General features: G+C 54.0%; 10 protein-coding genes across 10 annotated transcripts; 6 read left to right on the forward strand and 4 right to left on the reverse strand.

Moving 5' to 3' along the window:
* Positions 1 to 74: 74 nt before the first annotated feature.
* Positions 75 to 903, reverse strand: PG994_007990 (uncharacterized protein; the record flags this gene model as incomplete). The annotated part of the gene is given in 2 exon segments (XM_066859399.1): positions 75 to 500; positions 511 to 903. The coding sequence occupies 2 exon segments, from the start codon at positions 901 to 903 to the stop codon at positions 75 to 77; spliced, it is 819 nt and encodes a 272-aa protein (XP_066714886.1).
* Positions 904 to 2,159: 1,256 nt separating this feature from the next.
* On the reverse strand, positions 2,160 to 3,741 carry PG994_007991 (uncharacterized protein; the record flags this gene model as incomplete). The annotated part of the gene is made up of 3 exons (XM_066859400.1): positions 2,160 to 3,293; positions 3,330 to 3,390; positions 3,461 to 3,741. The coding sequence occupies 3 exons, from the start codon at positions 3,739 to 3,741 to the stop codon at positions 2,160 to 2,162; spliced, it is 1,476 nt and encodes a 491-aa protein (XP_066714887.1).
* A 51-nt stretch (positions 3,742 to 3,792) lies between these two features.
* Positions 3,793 to 4,214, reverse strand: PG994_007992 (Polyketide synthase; the record flags this gene model as incomplete). Its single annotated transcript, XM_066859401.1, has 2 exons — positions 3,793 to 3,981; positions 4,110 to 4,214. 2 exons carry the CDS (start codon positions 4,212 to 4,214, stop codon positions 3,793 to 3,795), a joined length of 294 nt encoding a protein of 97 aa, XP_066714888.1.
* A 203-nt stretch (positions 4,215 to 4,417) lies between these two features.
* PG994_007993 (polyketide synthase) lies at positions 4,418 to 5,332 on the forward strand (the record flags this gene model as incomplete). Its single annotated transcript, XM_066859402.1, has 3 exons — positions 4,418 to 4,630; positions 4,852 to 4,909; positions 4,995 to 5,332. 3 exons carry the CDS (start codon positions 4,418 to 4,420, stop codon positions 5,330 to 5,332), a joined length of 609 nt encoding a protein of 202 aa, XP_066714889.1.
* Positions 5,333 to 6,187: 855 nt separating this feature from the next.
* On the forward strand, positions 6,188 to 9,015 carry PG994_007994 (polyketide synthase module; the record flags this gene model as incomplete). Its single annotated transcript, XM_066859403.1, has 7 exons — positions 6,188 to 6,503; positions 6,563 to 7,153; positions 7,314 to 7,419; positions 7,606 to 7,839; positions 7,895 to 8,164; positions 8,317 to 8,644; positions 8,707 to 9,015. 7 exons carry the CDS (start codon positions 6,188 to 6,190, stop codon positions 9,013 to 9,015), a joined length of 2,154 nt encoding a protein of 717 aa, XP_066714890.1.
* Positions 9,016 to 9,145: 130 nt separating this feature from the next.
* On the forward strand, positions 9,146 to 9,721 carry PG994_007995 (uncharacterized protein; the record flags this gene model as incomplete). Its single annotated transcript, XM_066859404.1, has 1 exon — positions 9,146 to 9,721. One exon carries the CDS (start codon positions 9,146 to 9,148, stop codon positions 9,719 to 9,721), a length of 576 nt encoding a protein of 191 aa, XP_066714891.1.
* A 183-nt stretch (positions 9,722 to 9,904) lies between these two features.
* On the forward strand, positions 9,905 to 11,017 carry PG994_007996 (uncharacterized protein; the record flags this gene model as incomplete). Its single annotated transcript, XM_066859405.1, has 2 exons — positions 9,905 to 10,294; positions 10,361 to 11,017. The coding sequence occupies 2 exons, from the start codon at positions 9,905 to 9,907 to the stop codon at positions 11,015 to 11,017; spliced, it is 1,047 nt and encodes a 348-aa protein (XP_066714892.1).
* An 856-nt stretch (positions 11,018 to 11,873) lies between these two features.
* PG994_007997 (fungal-specific transcription factor) lies at positions 11,874 to 13,535 on the reverse strand (the record flags this gene model as incomplete). The annotated part of the gene is made up of 4 exons (XM_066859406.1): positions 11,874 to 12,306; positions 12,362 to 12,511; positions 12,613 to 13,221; positions 13,366 to 13,535. The coding sequence occupies 4 exons, from the start codon at positions 13,533 to 13,535 to the stop codon at positions 11,874 to 11,876; spliced, it is 1,362 nt and encodes a 453-aa protein (XP_066714893.1).
* A 457-nt stretch (positions 13,536 to 13,992) lies between these two features.
* PG994_007998 (uncharacterized protein) lies at positions 13,993 to 14,571 on the forward strand (the record flags this gene model as incomplete). The annotated part of the gene is made up of 2 exons (XM_066859407.1): positions 13,993 to 14,259; positions 14,368 to 14,571. 2 exons carry the CDS (start codon positions 13,993 to 13,995, stop codon positions 14,569 to 14,571), a joined length of 471 nt encoding a protein of 156 aa, XP_066714894.1.
* A 327-nt stretch (positions 14,572 to 14,898) lies between these two features.
* Positions 14,899 to 15,591, forward strand: PG994_007999 (Major facilitator superfamily domain- general substrate transporter; the record flags this gene model as incomplete). Its single annotated transcript, XM_066859408.1, has 1 exon — positions 14,899 to 15,591. One exon carries the CDS (start codon positions 14,899 to 14,901, stop codon positions 15,589 to 15,591), a length of 693 nt encoding a protein of 230 aa, XP_066714895.1.
* Positions 15,592 to 16,250: the final 659 nt, after the last annotated feature.

Raw genomic sequence — 16,250 nt, forward strand, 5'->3', positions numbered from 1 at the left:
ATTACCCGAGCGCCCACTACATTCGTTAGAACCCGGCTGCAGTTTAGCCCTCTTGCCAGACGGAATAAGACCACTCATGGCTCAGCACTCTCTCTGATGTCCTGCATGACTTCCTTACCGAATTCCCGAACGATGTGGCTGATATTGGCAATCTGAACTGCCACGGCCTGATTGAGGAGGTCGGGGGTATCGGTATTGAGGATCAGGTGGATGACATACAAACTCGCCATACCCCCCAGGCTCAATATAATAGCGACCAGAATCTTCATCCCAGATTTGATGTACTGCTTAACTCTCTTAGAGTGCGAGTCCTCGGCGTCTTTATTGTACTTCAGGAAGTCACCAGTCACCTTGGAGATCTTCTCCGTAGCGCTGGATATGGCTGCCCTCACCTTCCTGCTGTAATCCACCTGATTCTCGGTCTGGTCCAGTGAGTCTTTCTGGAGTTGATCCCATATATTTGCCGATTCCGTTATAAAGTCTTGAAGTATGTCGTCACTCTTTGCGTACGATGGCAATCTTCTGATGCGCGAGATTCGCCTGGAGGGGCGCGCTGGCGAAATACGGGATTTTCGCCGTATCCGTAACCTTCAGGCAGTTTTCCACCTCGGCCCCTAGTCCATTCAGACGTTCCTTTGCATCATTCAGGAACTTTGTGTGCATTCCTTTGAGAATAGTCCAGTTCTCCGGCAACATATCCAATCCCTTGTTAAGTTCAAACGCCTTCTTTAATCCCGTGACTTTCTCCATGAAGTCCTCTACATTGATAATAAACTCTCCCTCTGGATCTGGTGCTGCGCTGTCATTTCTGGCAGCTGGGCTGGTCTGCGGCGGTCCGCTTTCATTGCCGGCATCTGGATCTTCATTGGCCGGGTACTGAGGCTGGGAGGCTGAGGCGGACATTGTCGTTTAGAATGAATTTGAAAGTAAGTAGATAATGTTGATGGTTTCGTGGGTCTGATGATTCTTCGTGATGCAGGATGTATTGAGAATACTTATAGCTCGCCATTGGACTTTGTGCTACCACGCAGCCTGACTTAAGAGTGTTGGGAATCATCATCAACCGACCATACCGAGAAAGCCCCAGGATCTAGAGAGGCGATGCATTTGGGCGACCGCTGTCCTCGATACGAAGTTGCCATGAAGTTTTCCATCGAGACAAAGGGGGAGAGATGGCAAGCTTGAGGCTCGCTTGCCCCTCGCCAAGCACATGATGGCCAGGGGAAACGGTTTGCCTCCAACGAGTGTCTTTCAAGGTCCTGCAAACCACGGTAGAATGTATCTGGTGATGTTGATGTGTTGGAGATTGGTGGAAAGGAGAGACGGACCGGTGATCAACGGCAAACGAGCTAGGAATTCGGCCAATGGTGCAGGAATTCTCTACCGCGCAAACTTCCGTACCTGCCCGGAGCGCTTCTTTCTTGTTGGCCGAGACCCCTGCCGGCGGTAGCCAGCTTATCCCTGGCTACCCAAAATTTTCGGTACTCGTCCAGGACAGCATATGGGAGGAGCCCAAATCCATTGTCCTTGACCTGATTAGGGGACTTACTCGGTCGCTCCCCATTTCACAATTTGGTTATCCACCCTTCTATCGCGAGACCTGGAATTCCCCCAACTTCACGCCAGATCATCCCACACGATCTGTTGTCCTCCCGCCCGGTAATCGCCGTTCACTTGGAGACGACGTTCAGTTGGTTGTATCACCATGTATCACACCTTCCAAAAGCAAAATTGCCCTAGCCATCAGTCAGGAGACTGTGACTAAGTCGCAAATTACCACCATAGCAGGTGACTACTGTATGATTATTACGTCTCTATTCGATGTGAATCATTGTAGTGTACTACTTTACGTTATCTAATTCATACAGGAATCCACTCACTTTCCAAGCTCCAATGTATCTCCTGACCTGCTCATCGCTCACCGGCTGCACGCCCCTCAGAGCCGGCGAGTCCTCCATAGCGTTTGCCGTGGTCATCGTCACCCCACCGCACGACATGTGCCCAAACTTGTGCTCGAAGAAGTCGATGGCCTTCGCCGCAGGATTCTCCCACGCATTCTCTCCAGGGTGGGGCCTCACCCGCCTGACCCACTCCTGCAGCGGCACAATTCCCCTCTCGGGCACGCCCAGCGCGGAAGCCAGGACCGGGACCATGTCCCCTCAGTCCCTGGTGATCGGGTTTGTCCACGTGGTACACAGGGTGGCAGTCCGGCCCGTCGTATAGGAGAGGATCTGCCAGCGACCCCGAGGCCAACTCGAGCGGCACCCAGGACAGCACGCCCTTGACGGCCGGAAAGGCCAGTAGCGTCTGCGCCAACTTGAAGAGGAGCCAGGGGACCCTCCATGTGGTTCCAGTACCCGGTCTTGACGGACCCGGACACCTGTCCGAGCCGGACCGTCATGGCGCGGAAGCGGTCGGGATGGCGGCCGAGGGGTCTCGCGCAGTACGCGCTCGTAAACCACCTTGGCGCCCCCGTACCCATTGGGGAGCGCCCTGTCGATGTCGAGGGGCTCCTCGGGCACCCTAACTTGGCCACTCGGCCTATGGTGATTGAGGCAGTAAACCTTATCAACCGTAGGGAGGCTGGCAAGGTGTGCCACAATGTGGCTACCAAGGCTTCCCGTAGCACCCGTGACTAGTACGCACACGGGCGAACTCGTGGTGTCCGTAACAGTCGCCCACTTGGTTTGCGGGGGGACCGAGAATCCCTGAATTGTGCTCTCCACGTACTTATCAGCGGCCGCCTTTCGGGCCTGCAAATCATCTTCACTTTCCTCTTCGCCGTCGCCGTGGCCCATCATCTCCGACAAGTCCGCAGCAGGCGGGTTGTCGAGAGCTTGCGGGACGTCCGCCGCCATTGCGATCAGGACTTGTTGAACATGCACTTCGGGCAACTTTCCATCGGTCCATTCGACGTGCTTGAATCCAGACGCGAGGAGCTCCTTCTCCCAGCGCCTCTCGTACACGATGGCATGAGACCGGCCGTCGTCAAAGAGCCACCAGCCTTCCAAGGTGCCCCACACGACATCGACCCAGTGCAGCGACCCCATCATTTCCAGCAGGATGAGGAAGCCGTCGGGGCGCAAGAACTTGCGAATATTCCCGTTCGATCCTTGGAGGGAGTGGGTTGCGTGCACCGCGTTGCTGGCGATGACTGTGTGCTGAGAGCCTATCAGCTCCTGCTCGGCCGGGGCCTTCTCGATGTCGTGGACGGCGAATTTCATGAAGGGGTACTGTTTGAACTTCCTTTTGGCTTGAGCCACGAGAGAAGGCGAACGGTCGGTAAAGGTGTACTCTGCCGGAATCCCGAGCTAAGCGAGCGTGGGCACGATGACTTTGGTGGTGCCTCCCGTTCCGGCGCCCATCTCCAAGATCTTCAGGGTGGTCTGGCTCGGGGGGGAGGGGGGGTTGGTTCAGCTTCAGCTTGGCAGCCAGCCGCGAGAGGAAATCAACCATTAACTAGAAGTACAACTTTTTGAAGGGCAGTTCTCCATAGAGACTAGCGACCAACTCGCGGTTCTTAGCGTCACCGAATATCAACTGGGGCCCGTCCGCCTTGCCCGACAAGACGTCGGCCATTCTGGAGCCGACGTTGTAAGTGAGCTGATGTGAAGCCTCGTTATCCGCGTGGTGCTTCATGAGGTCTTCCAGAATGGCCTGAGCCGTCTGTGACGGAAGAGGGATGGCGGTGCGGGTGATGATGCCGTCATCACAATCGATAATTCTCGTCTCTTCCAGCATTTTGTACAGGTAGTCGTGGAACCGCTGGTGTTTAGCGACGAAGGGGACCGGCTACAAAACATCGCCAGGCTGAGACGCCCCAAGGTCGCATCCCAGCTGTTTGAAAGTCGCACTTATGAGGACCAGGCAGAGTCTGGTCTGCTTCTGGGAGACGCCGCTGAGGTAGCCCGACAATCCGGCGAGCCTTGTTGTAATACGGTGAGGCACAGCGTGGATAGATCCACCGGAGTTTGGGCATTCCTGTCCCCGTTAGCCAAAGGATTACTGCTGACTATAGTTACCTAATTGGGTCTGACGCGTCTTGGCCCCTTCCCAGGGAACTGGAAACTCATACTAAAGTTTCTCCGGTTCCCCGGCTTTAGGCCTACGTTCATATTGCACTTGGCTTGGCGCAGGTTCCAAGAAACCAGGGCAGGGTTGTCCAACTCCACGAGGCCTGAGCCAATGGTTGCTTGTTTTCGCTCCGTCTTCATGTCCCGTGGAGCAAACACTTGCATCGACACCGACTCCCATGTATCGGAGCTCTGCAGCCCATATTACCGCTACAGAACAATCAAAATATATTACAGAGAAGCTAGATATCCGTGCTTCATAATTTGAGTTGCAGGTGGATTCAACAACAATAACAAAACAACAACAACAACAACAATAATAACAACAACAGCCACAGGACAAGATGGGAAGCACATTTGGCCATGGGCGCTCCACTGGCGGTGCCAGCGAGCCCGTTCCCATCATTGGCATGAGTTCGAAGTTCGCAGGAAATGCAACCAATACAGACTGGTTATGGCGTATGCTGGTCGAGGGACGCAGTGGCTGGATGCCGTTGCTATCCTCCAGATTCAAGCCAGAGGGGGTCTACCATCCGAACAATGAGAGACTTCACAGCGTATGTCTTCATGGTGGTTTATGTCCAGTTATCTGTGTTGAGTGCGTACTAATCCGGTCTTGCGCTGCTGTCCTGAGACGCATGTCAAAGGCGCACATTTCCTTCAAGAGGACGTGGGATTGTTCGACGCGGCGTTCTTTAGTTATTCGAGCGAAACATCATCGGTATGATTCAAACTGGCCCCTGAACTAATAGCAGACATTGACACTATTAGCGTCTAGTCTCTCGATCCACAATACCGACTTCAGCTAGAGTCCGTTTATGAAGCCTTGGAAAACGGTTAGTTCCCAGTGTCTTACTTGTTCCCTCTATCTGTCTGTGTATATGCCGTCGCTAACAAGAGCATGGCTTGCGACATCCGCAGCTGGGCTCCCATTGGCATGGATCGCAGGATCAAACACTTCAGTGTTAACAGGCGTCTTCGTCCATGACTACCGCGACGGCTTACTTCGAAACCCCGACAACTTGCCTCGGTTGATGGCTACGGGAACCGGCGTGCCCGTGATGTCGAATCGGATCTCCCAATTCTTTGACCTCCGCGGCGCGAGTATGGCAATAGAGACCGCCTATTCATCGGGAATGGTCGCAATGCACCAGGCCATACAGAGCTTGAGGACAGGGGAAGCTGGTATGGCGATTGTGGGCGGTGCCAACTTAACTCTTAACCCGGATTTGTTCAAAGCCTTGGGCTCCGCAGGGTGAGCATTGGCTCCCTTAGGTGTATTCCGAGGCTATGGAAACTAATTCGCATGCCACCATGTTCTTGTCAGGTGACGGAAAGTCATACGCTTTCGACTCGCGCGCCAGTGGATATGGACGAGGAGAGGGCGTCGCAACGGTCGTGGTGAAGCTGTTGAAGGACGCGTTAGCCGCAGGTGACCCAATTCAAGCCGTCATTCGGGAATCACTTCTCAACTAAGACGGTAAAACCGAGACCATCACAGCACCCAGCTTACAGGCGCAAGAGGCCTTGATCCGTGGTTGCTATCAGAAAGCGGGGCTCGACCCCGAGATACCCAGTTCTTCGAGGCACATGGTACGGGTACCCAAGCTGGCGACACCATCGAGGCGCAAGCCATTGCATCATTTTTTGGGGCCCCGGCCCGAGCCTTTGCTTATTGGTTCTATCAAAACCAATATTGGTCACACTAAAGCGGCGAGCGGCTTGGCAAGTATTATCAAGACTGCATTGGCCTTGAAAAAGGGGGTGATTCCACCCACCGTTAACTTTGAAAAACTGAACCCGAAACTCTCTCTTGAAGAATGGAATCTCAAACTGGTCAGAGAGACCGAAGTCTGGCCAAAGACCTTGATCCGCCGTGCCTCTATCAACAACTTCGGTTATGGAGGAGCCAACGCCATATCATAATGGAAGATGCCGCGCGCTGGGCTCCCAAGCAATTGGACACCATCCAGTCAAATGGGCCCGTCAACGGGGATTCCCATCCCTTGGTCACAAATGGTGGCGTTTCCGCAGTCAATAAATCTGCTACACGGGGGTTTGGTGGGTCTAAGGTCCTAGTGCTGAGCGGGAAAGACGAGCAGGCATGCCAGGCAATGATCTCCAACCTTGGCGACTTCCTAGAACAGGAGATGGCGACACAGGGAAACCCGAAAAAGTTTCTCAGCAGTCTCGCATATACTTTAGGACAACGACGCACTCGATTCGCATGGCTAGCGGCTCACCCAGTCACCGGCAGGATGAATTCAGTCATCCAGACACTGCGGTCACCAAAGTTTAAGCCCGTTCGGAGCTCGACCGGACGCCGAATCGTCATGGTTATCACTGGACAGGGCGCACAGTGGTATGCCATGGCCCGAGAACTTGTCGATGCCTACCCCGTCTACAAGGAGTCGCTGCGAGAGGCCGAGGGTATCTCCAACAATTCGGGGCGGAGTGGTTTCTGCTGAAGGAACTGTCACGGGATGCAGAGGAAACCCGCATCAATGAGGTCGCTCTAAGCACACCCATCTGCGTCGCGGTGCATATATCGCTTGTTCGACTGCTCCGGTCTTGGGGCGTAGTACCCACGGCTGTCACGAGCCATTCGAGCGGTGAAATCGCTGCAGCATATGCCGCCGGAGCGATAAGCTACCAAGCAGCTATTTATTTCGTATCATTGGGCAGCTCTGGCGGCCAACCCTGCTTTGCGAGGCCCGATGAAGGGCGGCATGATTGCCGTCGGCTGGGGCAATCAAATACGGAGGCATACCTGAAGCGCTTGGCGTCGGGAAAGGCCATTGTGGCGCGCATCAACAACCCGTCTAGCACCACAGTTGCCGGTGATTTGTCTGCCGTGATGGAGCTAGAGGGTTTGGCGAAGGTAGATGGCATCTTTGCTCGCCGTCTGAAGGTGGACACAGTATGGCATTCGCACCACATGGAACCCGTGGCAGATGCTTATGCGGACGAACTTGAAGATGATGAACGACCTGTAGAATTAAATAATGTTGCCGGTGAGCTGGTCGCCTTCTCGTCTCCCGTCACCGGCGGTCGCATAGAGAGTTCCGAAGAGATTGCGAGTCCGCAGCACTAGATTGACAGCTTGCTGCAGCCGGTGCAGTTTGTCACTGCCTTCACTGACATAGTTTTGGGCGACCGTGGCGGGTCGACGTCCAACGTGGGCGTTATTGTTGAGGTACCACGTACTCCATCCTGCCTCTCTGGACTCGATTATCACAGCACCATACTCGGCCATGCCAGAGGTGGCCGGTCGTGAGACGGCTGCCAAGATACCGAGGGCTGTGCAGAGCTTTTGGGTATCTGCCAAGATCAGCAGCAAGGCAAGGTATACTTTTAAGGTTCTCCTCCTCCATTATTCACAATGACGACCAAGACATGAAGGCAAATGTGACGGTGTTTGACCAGGATGATGGAAAGCCTGTGCTGGAGATGATGACTCTCTCTACCAATCCTTGGGACCCGCTCTATCGTTACAGGAGTCTGAGCCGTGGCAAGCCCAATGGTGCAACAGTATAGAATGGCTGCCTGATTTGTCTTTTGCATCACCAACCATTTTTGAGAGGATCAAGAAACAACTAGGCAGCAATGACTTTGACTCGTCCGAGGACTCCGTGATACAGGACATCCGGCGCGTTTGCGTCTACTTCATGCAGAAGGCACTCTTGAACATGGATCAACAGGACGTGCAACGAGTGGAACCGCATCACGCCAAGTACTATCTTTGGATGAAGCACATGGTCGATAAGTCTGCCGATTAGCTAGCCGACGACGAGGTCCAAAGACAACATCGGGTTGATCAGGCAGCCGGCGCCCGGGGGAGATGGTGAGATGGTGTGTCATCTAGGCCCTCGCTTGGCCGCCATACTGCGAGGCGAGAAGACACCTCTCGAGATAATGACTCAAGGTGGTGTGCTATCTCGGTACCAGAGCGGTACGCCCAGGCTCAAGCGCATTGGGCTACAGGTCTCTGGGGCTGTTGCGCCACCTGGCACACAACAACCCGCGCAGTCGTATCCTGGAGGTCGAAGCCGTGTTTGGCGCCATGACGCGATATGCCCTAAGTACCCTGGGTACGGTAGCATCAGGTGGCCCGCACACCTCATCATATCACTTCACCGACATTTCTGAGAAGACCTTCGAGACCTCTCGAGAGATGTTTGCTCACTGGAATGAGTTACTATCTTTCGATATCCTCGACATTGACCGCAATCCCGCAGCACAGGGCTTCGCAAGTGGGCCCTCTGCGTGGAAACCCTGAGAGTATTGTGATCGTCGTGAGCAAAAGAGCGGGCGCTCTGCCTTCTGCTTGGCTGGAAAGCCTACGAAAGTCTCTCAGTCCACTCACTGAGGGTGGCGAACGAACGTTGCCCGTCGTGCAAAAGCTTGAGTCCGAGTCGGTCACCTCGACGTGGTACGCTGGAAAAACCTCCATCTTCGTTGGTGAGATGGATGAGCCGATCCTGTATGGTCTAAATGCGGCATACCTCGAAGGCATACGGGCAATTTCAACGGGCTGTCAGGGACTCCTCTGGGGAACGTGCGGTGGCGCGGTTGGTTGCGAAAGGTCGAGTTGAGTCTTGCGACTGGATTTGTCCGTACATTGCGAACTTAGTACGTCAGCCGCAAGTTTCTGACACTGGACTTGGACCTTAAAGCATCTCTTTGGTCCGAGGCCGGAATATCCACTATCCTTCAGTTATTCCTGCAAAGTGATCTCAACAAATCCTCCAATAGCAGCGGTGTGGTGGAGAAGGGCCCGGCTGAGCTTGAGTACGCCGAGCGTGACGGCGTCATTCTGGTCCCGAGGCTGTACCATGACATCAAGAACAACCAGATGATGTCTCGCAGTGTTCAGGATCCCGGTCGCCAGCAAGCTCGTTCAATCGAGGCATGGCACCAATCTGATCGACCCCTCTGTTAGAATCCAGACCAGCAAGCTTTTGGCGACGACGACTACGCCAATGCTTACTACGACGATCTTCCGTCCAACTTGGTAGAAGTCGCGCCAAAGGCATACGGCGCCAACTTGGAAGACACGGGGAAAGCACATCATGGGCCTTGAGTGCGCGGGTATCATTTCTAGAGTCGGGAGTGAAGGGGCTGCACGAGGCTTCGTCGTCGGCGATCGCGTAATGTGTTTGTTGCGCCAGTTACATTTTGCTAACCGCGCCATCGCCGATTGGACATCTGTGGTGGCCATGCTAAATGAAATCACCTGCGATGAAGCAGCATCGATTCCCTCGGCCTTTTTCTCGGCCTATTTCTGCCTCGCGGAGGTTGCAAGATTGAAACTCGCCCAGAGAGTTCTGATACATGATGCAGCCGAAGATATTGGGCAAGCGGCCATCATGATTGCGCAGCACATTGGGGGAGAGGTTTTCGCGTTGGTGGAGAACGACAAGAAGCGCGAGTCGATTGCAAAGGGGTACGGAATACCGCTTGACCAAATTTTCGAAAATGCCGACAGCTCGTTCAGTGCAGCTGTTCTTGAAGCGACTGAAGGTCGTGGAGTCGACGTCGTCTTGAGCTCGCGGGCTGGTCCGCTTCGGGAGGCCATTAGCCTTGTGGCACCTCAGGGATGGTTTATTCAGCTCCATGATGATCGCGTTGGCCCAGGCCCCATTTAGCGACGCAGTCATGTGCCCAGGTATGTCCTTAACTGTCTTCAACCTGGGCAGCGTGCCAGAGCACCGAGGGCTTGATGTGCACCGCTGCCTGGCTGAGGTTGCACGTCTCTTGAGGCAAAGGTCTTTAAGCCTATACATGCCGTCACCCCGTTCAGAATTGGGGAAATTGACCAAGCTACCGCGATGTTGCAAGAGGAGGCCCACAAGGAAAGGGCTGTGTTGTCATGCGGCGACTGTGAGATGGTGCCTGTGCTCTCAAGAAGCACTGCAGCGGAACTCTCCGCCAGTGCATCATACTTGATCGTCGGTAGCAGAGGCGGGCTGGGGCAGTCCGTGGCACACTGGCTGGTATCACGTGGCGCGAGGAATATCATTTTGATGTCGCGCAACGCGGCCAAGAGCCAGCACACCGCGGCGCTGGCCGAGGAGCTTCGCCGGGCTGGCTGCTACAATGTCTTGCCTGTGAGCTGCGATGTAGCCAGCCAAGATGACCTCGCCCATGCAATCCATTCGTGTGCCAGAGAAGGCTTGCCACCTATTCGTGGCGTGATCCATGCCGCTTTCGCGTTCCGGGTAAGCGTCCGGCATTATCTCCCCGGCTTTGCTGTAACTTGGTACTCGGCGGCAGGTGCATAAGAGGATGCTCTTGCCCATTGGCGCGTGAGGCAATGCGGTCTCCCCGCCGTGTCGATCGGCCTCTCCGTCGTGAATGGTGTCGGGTACGTGGCCGAAGCCTCCGCCGCCGAAATATTGCACAAGACGCTAATGAGGGCAGGTCGGAGAGTCATCGGCGAGGACCATGTGCTAATCGCACTGGAGTCGGCGATTCTGTCGCCCCGCGATCCTCAATTTGTCGTTGGGGGTAGCAATTCAGGCCCAGGGCTGCATTGGGACGTCGACGGTGACCTTGGGCGCGACGTGCGGCTCCTACCGCTCAAGTACAGACAACCCTCTGATTCGAACCAGGAGCAGCACCAACAACAGGATCTCGGCGACTCCCTTGCCGCAAAGATGGCCGCGTGTGGGACACGAGAAGAGGCGATCGGCGTTGTCGGCACAGTGTTGGCCAACATGTTGGCCGATATGTTCCTGGTTCCTGTTCAGGAGATTGACCTCGCCCAGTCGCCCTCAAAGCAAGGCGTGGACTCACTCGTGGCGGTGGAAGTACGTAATATGAAGTTCAGCCAGGCAGCTGCCGAGCTGTCTATCTTCAGCATCATGCAGATCTCAAGCCTCACCCTGCTGGTAGCGAAAGTGACAAATCGCAGTGCGCACGTCGAGTTTGCGGCCGCATGATTGAGTGGACGTCAACTGTGCGCCCATTAATTGCATATTAGAATATAGATCAATCAATATCGACCGGGCTACTATGATATTATGGTTCGCAATTTTCGATGCCAACTTTGTGGCGAGGTGATATCGCGTTCTCACTCATAAAGCCACTAAACTGACTGCAACGTAATATATGAAACGACGATATGGTTTCGGGTTAGCTTAAACTGCACATAGTTTAGCAATGTACTGCTGAATTCACACCTCCTATATCACAGCTCAACCCAGTCTAGGCTTTGCTGGTTGACCAAAGTTTTCTTAGAGGAGTGATCCCATGTCAGGCGCTGAGTGACCCAGCCTCCATGGCGTTTGATTTGGTGCTACAACTGCGCTACATCATCGGTTGCAAAAACAAAACCATCAAGGTCGAGTCTGGCATCGCAGAAGAGGTCGTCGAAAACAAAACCAAAAGCATTATCTTCCAATGGAGGGTTTATATGATCATGAGAGCTTGAGTTTCGTGGCATTAAGATTCGCCCTGACAATGTTTCGAATGTGCAGATGCACTCTTGGACGTATGCACTCAGATGTTCGTGCGCCCGCAGTGCTGAAATCACGTTGCTCCATGACTGCGCCACCGAGTCAGTGTATAAATCCGGAACCAACATGGCGGCAAGGAAAGTGGTCCCGGCAATATGCAGGTAATAGACACGATACCACCACGGTAGGAGGCCCAGAGACCGTTTCGGCCCGAGAGTTTCAATGACCAACGATGCAAGGGCTTGTGCTGAATCAACACATAGACCGGCACAGTCTTTGAAAAGGCGATCGCTGAGGCTGGAAGCTCTCCCCGACACCAGCGTTGCTGCCATTTGGCACTTCATCGAGTAGAAGCGCGCAAGGATCGGCCTATGAAGGAAAATCCGTGTATGCAGAAGACGGAGATGAAGCAAATATCGCTCCACTCGACACTCCTATCCTGCAGTGCTTGAATATTGTGTGCCTTCCAGTCGTCGGGAAGGGCGACCTCCCATTTATTGAGACATGCGTCCAACTGCACAGCCACGGCGTGGTACTCATCTTGTTCGTATAGGCGCGGCAGGCCCAGATTTGAAGCGACACGATTTCGAATCTGTGTTTGGGCTAATTGTATCTGGTCGCCAATTTCATGTAGCTCAAACACCCGATCCAAGTGTGTAACACGAATGCCATCTTGGGAAGAGCTGCTCATCGAGGGGGGTATCAAGGCAGTTCTGTTTGGTAAAGGGGTCGAAAAATGTGCCGTAGTCCTTCCCTGTGACCAGGCGATGCACCTAGGCCAGAGTCAGTGAAATACGCAAGATTATGTTAGTCTACGGCTTGGCATACCGATCCAGGGCAACGCAGCTGGCCCAAACCTTTCGCTTCAACTCCTTATCGCTGGCTGACTCTGTATCTGAAGATCCTGAGTGATGGCAGCATATACTCTGGGCGATTCGATTTGCTAGCCCAGAAGTCATCCACGTCTTCTGTCGATGACTAGTGCAGTGGAGGTATCGGTTCATGAGAATCAAACATTGAACAAGCTCGATGGATCCAGATGATTGCCAAAGAATGATCTCGGGCGGAGGAGCACCCACGCGCGTTTGAAGTACAGGTTCCCATCTTCCTGTCGTTGGATCTGCGGGATCGACTCCTGCCTCTGCACAGCGAGCGCGAAGACAAGGTTCATTATGCTGAGATGAGTTTCCTGTTCAGTGTTGGGGGGCGTGCCGGTACCGGAATATGCTGCTTCAAGGTCTCTGGAGAATCGGGGTTGATCCAAGACGGGCTCAACAGGATCAATACAATGGAAATAAATACCAGCAAGCCCTTCGGCGTCGGTGCGAGACGGTAGTATTCTTGCGGCAGTTTCAGAAAGGAGGCAAGGCGATTCCAGGTCTAGCTTTCCGAACAAGGGCGCATCCACAAAAGAGGTAGGATGCGAAGTGGTGGTCGGTGTAATGCCTGCCCTCACATCGATGGCGGCGGCGACTTCGCCTGCAAATCGATCGTGGTTGGTGTAATACGCGCGGTTATGTTCCAGATCGGGCTCCTGTTCTTCTTTCGGAGTCTCAGGGTTGGACAATAACTTCAATGACATCGGCGTCGCAGCTGCCGATGATTCAGGGGTCAAGATCAGATTAGCTGGTAGAGTTGGAGGTGAAAGAGCATCTTGAAAGCGACCGCTGCCAGTAGTAGTCGATCGGCTATTGGTAAAAGGTCCAGTTGGCCTTTGCTTTGATTGCCGACTATTGGTAGCGACGGCATTTTGTTTGTATATGCACTTGTCTCCACGTGCCACACACTTGGAACATGCTACGAACTCATATCACGATTCGTCAGCCTCTTACTTGTTAGGGTCCAATTGCGTAGTGTGGAAGTCATTACCAGGGGATCTGCCATCGCACTTGCACTTCCTCGACCGACAGGCTTCACAGGCATTTGAGGTCTTCAGCCGCTGCCTCCGCAACGACTTGACAGGCTCGTCCTGCGTTTTCGCGCGATGATGAGCTGTACTCATGGCGTCGTCGCAGAATCCACGAACTGTTTCTCTGGTTTGGTCCCTATCGAAGACAGACGGCGAAATATTGTTTCAGATAACGATGCTGAAAGAGTCCTGGAATGAAGCGGACGGGCTTGGAATGAATGATTATGTGATGTGAGCCAGCAAGCCAATGCAGGTGCGGTCCGGTCGAAGGGTAAAGGCCAATCAGATCACGTTCCGTCCGAAGAGCAGCATCCACTGTGGGCCCCCTTTCCAGCCAGTAGAATGCACATCCGGCCATCCATCAGCGCCCTGGAAACCCCTGAAGACAAAGGACCAATGAGCTGGCTTTCCGTTCCGTATGTGCCTGGGTGCTCGATAAATATCTACGCTTCCCAGTGCGTCGTCCAGGAATTCATAGAGACAGAGCAATCCCTTTCTTGGCATTCTTGACTCTTGACTCGTTTATCTAATAGATTCATCAAATACTACCATGTCTCAGCAAAGCGACGTCGAGAAATCCCACGTCTACGATGGCCATGGGACGGAAGAAGATCCCTTCATAGTCGAGTTCCAAAGAGACGACCCTGGCAACCCTATTAACTGGTCGCAGTTTCGAAAATGGTCCATTACGGCCATTGTGACCATGTCTGTCTTCATCGTCACCCTAACTTCCTCGGCCTACTCGTCATCTGCCCAAGAACTGATGCCCGAGCTCAACATCAGCCGTGTGGTTTTCATTCTCGGTGTTTCCCTCTTTGTGCTTGGATTCGCTATCGGTCCCGCATTTTGGGGGCCTGGCATATACCTATCTTTCATCTTTCAACACCAAACCCGTTTCTATGCACGCTGCTAACAGTCGATCCAGTCTGAACTATATGGAAGGCAAATACAATGGATTGTCTCTCACGTGGCTTTGGTGGCCTTTATAGGTGGCTCGGCCGGGAGCAAGAACATTGAAACACTCCTCGTGCTGCGCTTACTCGGTGGCATTTTTGGCGCATCGCCGCTTGTCAATTCGGGTGGTGCTATCGCTGATCTCTTCCCCCTGCACAACGTGGCCTTGCCATGACCCTATACTGCGTGGCTCCCTTTCTTGGGTCCATCCTCGGCCCTGTTGTTGGAGGTTTTGTCTCCGAGAACATAGGCTGGAGGTGGGTTGAAGGGGTCTGCTGCATTGCCATAGGCGTGACAGGTATCTTGGGTATCATCTTCGTTCCCGAAACATACGGACCTGTGCTGTTGGCGAGGAAGGCCCGCCACCTAGCGAAGAGTGATGGAAGACATTACATCAGCGTCCTGGAGAAGAGCCAGGGCAATAAAAAGCCGTCCGAAATCTTCCAGAAGGCCTTGATTCGTCCGTGATCCTCCTCTTCCTGGAGCCCATTGTGTTGGTGGCATGGCCATCATCTTCGGCACTGTCTACATGTTCATGGGCGCCATGCCTATTGTCTTTAGCCAGGGCCGGGGCTGGAGTGAGGGCATCAGCAGCCTGTCCTTCATGGGTATTGCCGTCGGCATCGTGGTGGGACTCGTGTACGCCATCTACGACAACAACGGCAGATACATCAAGCTTTCCCCTTGCAAAGACGGCGACCGCCGAGTCACGCCTGCCCCCGGCAATCATGGGAGCCGTCACCTTGCCCGTTGGCATGTTTGCCTTTGCCTGGACCAACTACCCCAGCATTCACTGGGCCGTCTCCATTGTGCTTTCTTCGCCGTTTGGGTTCGGCTGTGTTCTTGTCATTTGCCCGTCATCAACTACCTGATCGACTCGTACACCATCTACGCAGCAAGCGTGCTGGCAGCAGCCGCCATCCTCCGGTCCATTATGGGAGCTGTGTTCCCTCTCTTTACGTCCCAGATGTACAGCAAACTCGGTATTCACTGGGCTACGTCTATTCCAGCCTTTCTGACACTTATCTGCATGCCCTTTCCTTTCATCATGTACCGCTACGGCGAGGCCGTTAGGATGAAATGCAAGTATGCGGCCGAGGCTGCTGAGATGATGAGACAAATACAAAGGCAGCAGGCTGCCGCTCCGGTTGCACCGTCAAAGGAGACGTTGAAGGAAGAGACATCTTCGGATTAAGGGGCAACAGTTGCTATCAGGTTTGAACAGCCACAGTGCCAAGCTAAGGCCAAAGTCTAGTGGCTACCTAGAAGCAATCCTACATATGTATACAACCGATGTCGGCTCCGTTGTGGCTTGTAGGGTGCAGTTCATGCATGCTCGTTGATCCTTCGGATCCTTTAGATCCTTCACCCACAACGTATCCACACTCGCCCACCAAACGGGCGTAGTGATCGTCTCGGGAGGGTTGACTCTGGTGGGCGGCCTCGGCTCATATGCAGATGTCAAGGTCACGTTGTAATAGAAGCGTATGACAGAGAGTGTCTGTTACAGCAGGCGGAATGCCAAGTTCCCCCGGCAGGCTCCGCGGCAGGAATGCCCCACACGGGGGCCGGCTGCCTGGTATGCATGCGTCAGAGTCAGTGGACTAAGGTGCCGCCGAGCCGCTGTCACAATGCACGAACAGGGGAGCAGAATGCTTGGAATCCAGTACCCAACGCCAATTTCTTTCCGCTGGGGCGGTAAGCTGAAGACGCTTGAGCACGTCGCAAAGCAACGGGATCTAAAGCTCGCCGAACGCGGCCACGGTAGCGATCTTGGTCCGCTGGACCAAAGGATCCATCTGTAATCAACGCACGGTGTCAGTATGTGAATCATCGCTGTCTCCTAAGAGGTCT

Source organism: Apiospora phragmitis (genome assembly GCF_038363925.1).
Source record: "Apiospora phragmitis strain CBS 135458 chromosome Unknown utg000007l:2111988.0-4706623.0:1.0-2598199.0, whole genome shotgun sequence".
In the NCBI taxonomy this organism is placed as follows: Eukaryota; Fungi; Ascomycota; class Sordariomycetes; order Amphisphaeriales; family Apiosporaceae; genus Apiospora; species Apiospora phragmitis.